General features: G+C 32.0%; 1 protein-coding gene across 6 annotated transcripts in view; it reads left to right on the top strand.

Annotated features, from left to right (window-relative positions):
• LOC119637646 (armadillo segment polarity protein) overlaps nt 1-7,940 on the top strand; it is a 40,564-nt gene extending 32,624 nt beyond the window's left edge. For 3 of the 6 annotated variants that reach the window (XM_038033839.1, XM_038033840.1, XM_038033841.1), the window contains one exon: nt 7,522-7,940. In XM_038033839.1, the coding sequence (XP_037889767.1) occupies nt 7,522-7,748 (227 nt within the window). In that variant the 3' untranslated portion in view covers nt 7,749-7,940. The other 3 variants (XM_038033844.1, XM_038033842.1, XM_038033843.1) reach the window with 3 other exon arrangements.
• Nucleotides 7,941-10,582: the final 2,642 nt, after the last annotated feature.

Genomic DNA, 10,582 nt, shown 5'->3' on the forward strand with positions numbered 1-10,582 from the left:
GGGGTAACTTTGCCTTCCGCAAATATTCCGCTTATATACCCCTTTGCAAACAATTATCAATATTAAATTTTTTTGTCACATTTTCAAATTATTTTCGATGTTTACACCAATCACGTTACGATGTTGTCAGGTAAAGCATCAAGAACTGGTTGCAGGTTTTACCATTTTAAAAGCTTCGTTTTCTAGAAAATTGGTTAGTTTTAATGTTTCATCATGTTTCGCGTTCGGCGTTTTTTGCCAGTGGATTTGACTTGGTCAAAGCTCAAAATTGATATTATATACTTTTTAATGAAATGAAATGTCCTGAAAACTTAACATTTTGTCATGGTTTTAAGTAATTTAGCAACACTATAGCAACTCTATTGATAGGCTCACATTATTTTTGCATAGTACTAGTCTTCAAACGATACGTGTTAAAATTTTATCATTTTTTTGCAGTTATAGATAACACTGGAACAATTTAAAAATCTGAATTTCATTTATTGATTAAATGTTGATTTTCGATTAGAATGAATACCGTTAAGGCAAAGCATTGGTTTGAGAGAAGTTACAGCAAGTCTTGACTGTCGAAATTTGTAGGGGATTGCTAATTTTAAACAGTCATATGGACACCAATTATGTTGAACGTTCTAGTCGCCTGAATACGCCAGGCATTCCAAAAACAATTAAAAACGTGAACAATATCGTTTTGGAAGATCGAAAAGTTAGGTTCAGTAAAATAGCTAACACCCTAAAGATATCAAACTTATCCACTATTTTGCATTGAAACGAAATAAAAACGATTTTTTCACGCAATATGTGACAATGGATAAAACATTGAATCAATGTTACATTCGAAAATCTAATAGCAATCGGTCGAGTGGGCAGCAATCGGCGAAAGCAGTCCAAAGCGACCGAAAAAGCAAAAGTCGACTGGGAAGCTTATGGGGTCCGTATTTTGCGATGCTTAAGCCGGAATATTTATCGACTATTTTAAAAAATGGGAAAAGAATCAATAGTGAATGTTATGTAGGATTATAAGTGCGTCGGAATACAAAATTGCGAAAAAATAATATAAACCGGAGATTTATTGAGTGATACATCTGTAACCGGTATTTTTGTGTAGAAAATGTTATTTTATTTGAAATATTATTGCGCATCACTGGCTTTACATTTTTTCCACCTATTTCATAATTTGTGGATGACGCGAGATGCAAAGTAAAAAATGACATTTTTCGCATTTTGATACTTCGCTCATTTTTTGAAAAGCGAACTGTTTAAATTCAATATATATTCATTATTTTTATATTAATTTTGATAGTCAATGTCAGACCTTTCTTTTAGGGTCCCATAAAATATAGAATGTTGTCTTGTTGTGTAATTAGTATACGATGCAAAAAAGGCACTTTATTTTGTGTCGTTTGGGTAAAGAGAAACCCTGTCAGTGAATACAATTTATTTGGCACAAAATCTTCGAGAATTTCGTTGTTATTGAAGCATTTTCTTGTTGCGATATGTGTTGGTATTACTACTTTATAGTGTAATTCCAACACATCCCCAAGCTAAAAAAAAGGAAAACTCAACTTTAGACATATATGTCTTCTACATGTTACGTTAAAGACACTTATGTGCAAACTCCGGTTTCATATTTACGTATCTGGTACTCGTATTAAAAACTGGAATATAATATGACTGACATATTAACTACGTCCGTAGTTAGAACTTGCATTATTTTCTGTACATTTTGGATATTTAGAAACTCTCCACGTCGTGACAGATGAAGGAGAAACGTCACCTTCTTTTTATATAAAAATTCAAACAATTTTTTTATATTTTAACTAAACTTGGTTGGACCAAATGGGCGCTATTAGATTGATCAATTTTGAAATTTTTCTGGTAAACCTGTTATGACGTCATATCTGCAATTTTTGGGCGAAAAATTGAATCAAATACTTTTCAATCATTGCGCAAGTTAGCTTTATATAAAGAAAACATGCTGGCTGTATTTACGTTTCCGCGTTGCTCAGCCGTTTTAGAATTATTTACAATCAATATATTAACATATTGAGTTTAAACGTTTGTGTGAATGAAATATATAAATTCAAAAAATTTCTTAAATATAGGAAGGTTACCCATAAGAACGTAATATCAAACTACTTCGAATTCAAGGTAAATTGTTCATATAAACGAAGGTTTTAAAAGCTGTCGATATGACTGACCATTATAATCGTTCAATCAGAATAATCTGGCCCACAACGGCTATATATGTACTAATAGACAGATGAATGAAGTATGTTGGGAGTAGAGTATTCCCTCGTTAAAAGGGAAAACTATCGTAGTACAAGCTAATAAAAGTTTATACTATGTGATACAGGCATTTATAGAAATTTAGATTTGTATATTTTAAAGTCATCAATGATTGTGAATGGGAGCCAATTAAATGTGTTTTAAATTGACTATTGGCATGTTTGTGAACCAAGGAAGGCTCCTATTGTCTCTATGTGCAAATCCGTTGCGAAAATTGGAAAATTTTCAAAATTTCATATCACGCTTAATTGCTCAATGTTGAGGCAGTATTCAAGCTGTCTAGTTGTAGAAAGCAATGTAGGATTGGCAAAGCCTTGGTTTCATTGGTATTAATTATTGAATTGCCAAAAAAAAAAGCATCGAACGTCTTACAGATCAACATCTTCACCACCAAATTACCCTATCACCAGAAATTTTCACTTACCTTTTTCTACATCGGATATATCTATTTTCGGCGCCCGAACGACATCGCATATATTTCATGTATGCGTGTTTAAAAAACCAACTGTGAACTTTACCTGTCGGTATTTCGCAGCGTCATTGTGCATAGAGGCAATTTTTATAAAATTAAATCTCAATATGAACTCCAGTACTCGTCGTTAGTTTGAGTGTTGAATTATAAGCACATACTTCACAATAAAACATCTATAAATTCGTTTCACAAGAGTAATCATAACCACCACGTGATAAATGTAAACTCTATGTAAATAATTCCAACTCCAATCTGACATAACTAGCACCTTATATCGAATATTCCTTTAAACTAATTTTCTGCTCTTTTTTATCTATTTTTATCTCCTTTTGTTTGGCCGTCAAATGCTAACGTGCGTTTGTAACTGTCGGAAAAAAAAATTGAAAAATGTAAATCCAGTTAAGCCAGCCTAACATATATCATCATTGAGTCATATTTGGAAGAGAGAAACTTGAATCATTTGTACACGCATCTAACAAACAATTAATGAAAATTATGTAATTTGATTGAAAAAATTAATAGAATTTTTGTTTTCTTTTTTTAGTAGAAAAAAATTGTCATTTTCAATGTTTGTACCCATCATCGAAGAGTGCAAATGTAGTGCTTCCGTCATTCTGTTTGCAAGGATTGGAAATATCTATAAAAAATCCATAAAGTATAAATATCAGTTCATTCTCTATACTTCCATCTGCCTCTTGTTTCTCCAAAATTGGGTTTAGAGATTGAAACTAGGTAAATATTTTCTTAATCGCTGTGAAAAATTACTTTCGATTATGTGCTGATTAAGACAACAAGTATGATTGCAAGATTGAAGTCATCTCAATGAAAAATTTGAAAATGGTCTTGTCAATAATTTACTGAAGAATGTCCGCCTACGAAAATGGTATGCAACAATACAATTTTTTTGGGAGCTGTGCGGCATTCAATTTGTACGAAATATGTGCCGATTCCGTGAAAAGTTCCATAATTGGTTAATTTGGGTCGTCGTCCTTATCGTAAAATGTACAAAACGTGGAATCATTCTGGTTGGTTGGACTTATGTAATGACTGTAACTTGGTATTAGCGCAACTGGAATGGAAATTCTCATGTGAAGATGACTTTACGTAATATTGCAAATAATTTTCGAAGGCTACGGTCCCATGGTGAAAAAATTTAGAAAAATTAACATTACGAAATAATTTCGAACCAAGCAGACGTGAACAGCTATTCTTAAGAGAAGGATGAATTTTATATAATAACGATCTTGATCGATCCAGCGACATATGACGATACCATTTCCTTGGATGATGGGTATTCGATATTTGCTCTTAGGTGAATATTGCCTCTTTGTTTACTTAAAGTATCAAAAAATTACACCAAAAATAATAACATAATTGCATAATACATATCTACGAAATCAATTTTTTTATTAAACGAAACTCAAAGTACATCAACATGTGGTCTTCCGTTCAAATATTCTTGTATAGGTGATTATTTACATATTTTATATATTTAAAAAAAAATGCAATTTTTGATTATTTTAATGTTTTTATGTTGTTTTAAAAAATTTTTGTTCTTTAAAATCCTCTTTTTTATTTAATAAAAGTGAAGTATTAAAGTTTTTTTTTAAAGCATATGCATGATAATATAATTATGTGATGATATATTTAATATAGAAATGAATTTATAATCCAGTTTTATTCGAATCTTAAATTATGTTGCGAAAAAAGTATTATTTTTTTTACACATGTTTATATATATGTTTGAAATAGAATTTTTTCGAAACCTTAAAGCTGACGGCAATTTGTTTTTCTGATTTTTCCGTCTTTTTGATTAACAGGTACACAAAAGAGAATATAGTTTTGTCTTCAGTTCATTTTAAACATGATATCTTTTTATAAACTTGTAAGCGCTATCAAAATGCTCTGACATCAAGCAACTTTTATCACAAGTGTTCTTTAAGACCTTTTAGCCCTATTCGGATGAAGGGAATATTGGCGAAACCCTACGGCTGGTTTCTTACATCTCATTTCTCTAACTGATTCTCGCCACAACCAAATGTTAGCCAATGAATACGATCGATACGCTGACGGCCTGGATGGGCCTTTCTTTATGCAAACTACTCCTCTAACATAGCACTCGAGCGCAATATTATAAACACTCGTGTTGCCTGCCATCGGCGGAAATTACGCTAATTTTACTGTTTTGCGAACCATTCAAGCGTGCGTCTAACTTATCCATAATATGTTCACTTGTTTTTAACTGCTGCGAGATTACTTATTAAATTCGTCTGGCTCTTGTTTTACGAAATTCGTAGATTGAAACAAAAATTGTGACCTTGCACACTCCTGTATTTTGATACACACATTTCTAAGCAGATTAAAATCGTTAAGAAGGTTCAAAAATGTTTTTATATTTTTATTAATAATATCTATGATCTCTTGTGGACATCGATATGATACTTTTTTTAAATAATATGATAATTATATGACAATAATAATATCTCATCGGTTTTCTAAAACGTCTATATTATTGAACATGAAACTCCTTAAAATGGCAGAAGTCTAAGATTTATCCGATATAGTACTGTAATCAACTCCTTTTATGCTTTAACTTTTGCTTTATTTTTAAAATAATATTTATTTACCTTGATAGGCTTCATACTCCAACGATATTTTGAGAAAACTTGATTTAGAAAATCTTTTAAAATGAAACATCAATTTAGCATTTTACGGTGTGTCCATATTCTTTTAATTAACGCAACATTATTTCCAGAAATTCAGAAATTTTAATGAGATTTCTTTTTTAGTCCAAGGCGAAATAAATTGACACAACAGCTTTCCTACGAGTAATTTTCTGCCAAATAACTGTATCACTCTTTTATTCTTTAAACTAATGACCACCTATCGTAATTGTCAATAAAATGTATGTAATTTTGCCCGGATTTCTTATTGAATCAAAGGAATAAATTGGCTCTTGTATCCAGTATTCCGAACAAAGAGTAACTTGCCTATTTTTAAATACGAGTATAGGTACCTTTTTTTTAATTTTAAAAAGATATTTTTTCAAGAAATGAGTTTCATGATAGCTTAGGGAATTCTGCATAATTAAAGTTATTAGCTATCATTTTGTACCATATTCAACTTGTTAGTTAGGACTCGACGTGGTAAAAAGAAAAAGAAGGATTAATTCTGTACATTAACAAATCAATGCATTAAAAAAAAGCAAAAAAGAGAACAGTGCAATTGCTTATCTATCTAAGACGACTGTTGCAATTCCATTTTCTATACTTAAAGATAAGTGTTGCAGTTGCATCTGTTCTTGTGCGGTTTTATGCGACTTAGAGAGAGGGGGAGAAAGAAAATGCGCGTTTTGGGCTACGACGGGTTGTATTTAATTATGTAGATTCTTAAAATATCTCGATGTTTAAAATGCGAAATTAAAGTATTTAAAAATGTTTTAAAAAAAGATTTAAAATTTACTTATTCAATATTCTTTAATACGTTGTGAAAAATTATTATTTATAGCTTTTAAGGAAGTTTTTAAACTTGACTTTTCTTCCATTATTTACCCGTACTATGTACAGGGGGTCTCATTAATGTTAGGGTTTTTTGGTTGGGAAAAAGTAAGCGCTTGTTAAGCTTACTCCATTGCCGTAACATAAAAATTTTTTTTACTATTTTGTACTACTAGAGAATGCATATTAAAGCATTAAAAAAAAACGAACAAAACATTATTCCAGTAGACAAGCAAATTAAATAACTTCAATAACTCAAAAAATATAGCGCCATTAATATTGGGTTTTTTGTCATATAGGGAAGGACACGAAGAAAAAAACAGCGTATTATTAAAAATTAATATTTGATGGGGTATCCTTTCCATTTAAAAACGTCATTTAAACGTTTTGACATATTTTGCATAAGTTTTCTTGTGTGGGAAACAAAGATCTTACTCCATTCTTTCTTATACATAGTCTATTTTGTAGATCTTGGACGGAAGAGATTGAGTGTTTTCGCACATGGATATCCCATCCATTCCACATATTTTTGACAGAGTTCATGCCTGGTGATCGGGAAGGGGGTTGAAGCACCTTCGCGCAAGAGTCATTCTTGCATTAAGTGGGGCTTATGCGTGAGGTCGTTATCTAGGTAGAATTTAAAGGTTTCCAAAATACCGAGTTTATCCGCACTTTCTTTCAAATTTTCCTCCAATATCCATTGGCCCAAGGCATACAAAATTATAACATGTCAATTGCCACGCTCGCCATAGGCCGTTGGTACAAGAAAGTAGTAGGAACCTAAGATCAGAGTTTGCCAGGGAAAACGTCCAATTCTTAATGGAATGACGTTATTTTTGCTCTCATCAGCAAGTGTAACGGAAAAAATGAACTTAGAAATGTGTTTTCCTTGTCTTAGCTTCCTATTAAGTGATACCTCTGTTACATAATTGATATACTCTGACGATTTTGTATAGGTATTAAAAGTATGGATTTTAGGACGTTAGACGGATTCAGGATTTGCCGTAAAGCCTATAAAGCTTTTTTGGAAGTCTTTTTGTAAAATTTCGAAAATTTCTCCCGAATGTTCTGTTTCATTTTGTTTCTTTTGAAAGCATGGTATGTTTTTTTAATTTAATGCGCATGTTTTTTATGAGTATTACAATTATTGTTTTTTCTAGCGTATCTCTTTCTTGCGAAAAAACTACCAAATAATATGTAAATTAATACAAAATAAAGAAATAAGTAACATATTTGTTTTTATGTTCGTTTTTTCTAAACATACAGGATATACTCTACCCATAGATTCAATGCAGGGACTCGAAATAAGTAGTCCCGTAGGCTGTGGTGGTGGGGGAGGTGCACCACCTAACGCAGCACCAACATCTCCGTATTCTATAGATATGGACGTTGGCGAAATCGATGCTGGCGCTTTAAGTTTCGATTTGGACACAATGCCAACTCCACCAAATGATAATAATAATTTGGCCGCTTGGTATGATACCGATTGTTAAACTCTACAACAATCATAATTTTTTTTCCAATTCTTTATATACATACGCGACTACGTACATACTTATATACTTTATTTCGTGTTATTAGTTATTTTTATATTTTTGAATACAAACAAAAAAATATATATATTGCAGTTCTCTTTTTTTATAAGGCAAATCGATCAATCAATAAACAATTTGTAACGAAAAACAGCAAATAAATTTCAGTTATTTATTAGTTATTATCGTTATTATTATTCTCTTTCCGCCGAGTAATTTGCCAAAATGTTGCATTAAAATAAATAATAACGAAATAAAAATTTATATGTATACACACATCTACATTTATGGCTAATAATCGCTATTCATCAATATTTTATCGAATTTAACATATTATTACATAAAGAAAAACGTAAATTATAAAAAAAATGAGAGATTTAAAAAAAGAACAACAAAATCATTTGAAAGGTCTTTATATTAAGAAAAAGGTACAGACAAACGAACACACGTTTATAATCTCAATGTAGTTTTTAACAATGTTTTTGAACTTCGAAAACCACTGAAAGGATATGAAAGCATGAAGAAGAAAAAGAATTTAGAAAAAGAGACAAAAATATATTGATGTGTTTGTGCCACACTGATAAATGCCAGCGTATATTAAATATATAAAAAATAAGTACACTTGCTTAAAAAAATATGTCAAAATAAATCGAAAAAAGTTTTCAATAAAATAGAAAAGCCAAAATGTTTTTTACATCAAGTACATATTGAAATTAAATCATCTGAGGTAATGACTTTTCAGACACAATGGAAAAATGTTTTGTTTTCATATCCATTATCCTAAATAAAATTGATGAAATGATCAAAAGTGTTCTTCATTCGCACTTACACCATTCTTGTAACTGCATGGTACAAAACAAAGTCCAGCATACTTTTTCAATTTAAATTTGAAGCTAGCAGACGCGGTGAAGTAACATATGCTATTGCAACCTTTCAGCTAATAAGAAATAATGTTTATAAAGTTGGATGGAATATGCTCAAATTAAGCAAATAGCTTTGAGAGAAAAGTGGTGACAATAAAGGTAAGAATAAAAACTGGTAAATACAGTTGGTGCGTACAGGAGTGTAGCTATTGCGAATATCATTTTCCCCCGTTGATAGACCTTGATTCTCAACAGGATCATCATCAATCAGGAACGCATTTAACTTCATAACGACGCGCCTTGTGTTGGCAGTGCTACATCTTGGTCACTCATAATTGTAGTGACTCAACTTAATTGCCACTTAAGAAATGGATAATTTTCGCCTTTTATTAAAATCAGAGCCGATAGCCTGTGTTGCTAGTGCTCAATGTCTTTTTTTTAGTCTAAGAATTCAATTCATTAGTCTAAAATTAAAATAACAATAATAATAATATTAAAACCAAGTTACCCGTAAATACATTGACAGCAGAAAGATGCCATTTTATATGTTCTCGCAAAAGAAACAGATACGGGCTGGTCTATTTTATCAAAAGATTTATTGAATATAACAAAGTGTTCGCAATCTATTTAAATGGTTGATGTTCATATCAGCTGGCTAGTTCCACTGTCGATGTACATCGGGAGGTGATGTTAGATGCTCCAAAAACCTTAGAATTCGCCAGAAGTTCAAATGTTGGGTTGGAATCTATAATTGCAGATGTTTGACAAACCAATGTGCACATGTCATCGAAGTAAATAGACGAACAGTAGATAAAAGTGAAAGCGTCCTTCCTTCACTAGATAAATTAAAAATTATTCGAAAGAAAATTAAAGTTGAAAGCAGAGATTGAGGGAAGTTTTCAACATATAAATCTCTTGGCCTTTGTAATAACTGGACCAATTACTTCAAGAGAAGTAGAAGGTAGTGCGGCATGTTTTGTTACTGCACTTATTAAAAGCAAAGGCGAGAGAAAGATCAAACTATTAATTTGAAGGTTCCAAGCAAGGCCAAAATCTCTGCTTAGATAAGTTCCATTGTACTATTCACGGCGAACTGCCACATAAAACGACTTGATGGCTTTGTGCACCATCTTCGAATCACGAAGCCACCGTTCTAAAGTAATGCCGCAATTCTCAACGTTTTCTTTCTCGAATGAAAGCCGTTGCATCATGCGAATTTTTATACAAGCTAGCTCGCTTTAGGCTAGTTCCATATGTGTGTATTAATGTTTTCGTGTTTTGCATCTCCAAAGGAAGGAATTTTTATATGGTAAAATGGCGCCGCGCAGAGCCGTTTTGAGAAAAAGGAATCGCAAAATACTGTTGGGAAATTTTTACTGAATTGTAGGCCCTAGATAAAGAATGTCGTGGAATGAAAACTTTGATAACATTTTTACTGATCCGTCAAAAAGGACTTCATTTGCTATTTTGTCTGTGCACACAATGGTGAGGCAGGTAGTAAGTGTTAATGTTTGGCGGAGAAAAAGCTTACGGCATGTGATTTAAATGTCTATTTTTTTGCATAACAATATATTGCTTTCGGATTTCCGAACTTTTTTCCAGCCTTTTCTTCAAATCTATAAAACACTAAAGGGCATGTTCCTCGGAGACACTAGGTATATCACTCGCTTCTCGCTTTAGCGGAATTATGGAAAATGTTGTTCATAGCTGACATCTTCATAACTACTTCCATTTTGCAAAAAAGTGTAATTAGAGCTTTCCTTCTTTCTGCTCAACAGTTTTGCCAGCTATTAATAATGACCATAAAATCCACCATGAGAGACCGCGCAAGAGTTGGAAAATCAGCAAACTGTCCAACACGCATCCATTAAAAATGGGCCAGCAGCCAAATTTTGTACGCAACTTGGTTTAGAAAATGAGGGGCCTTCCCGT

This window comes from Glossina fuscipes, unplaced genomic scaffold (genome assembly GCF_014805625.2).
Source record: "Glossina fuscipes isolate IAEA_lab_2018 unplaced genomic scaffold, Yale_Gfus_2 60, whole genome shotgun sequence".
Lineage (NCBI taxonomy): Eukaryota > Metazoa > Arthropoda > Insecta > Diptera > Glossinidae > Glossina > Glossina fuscipes.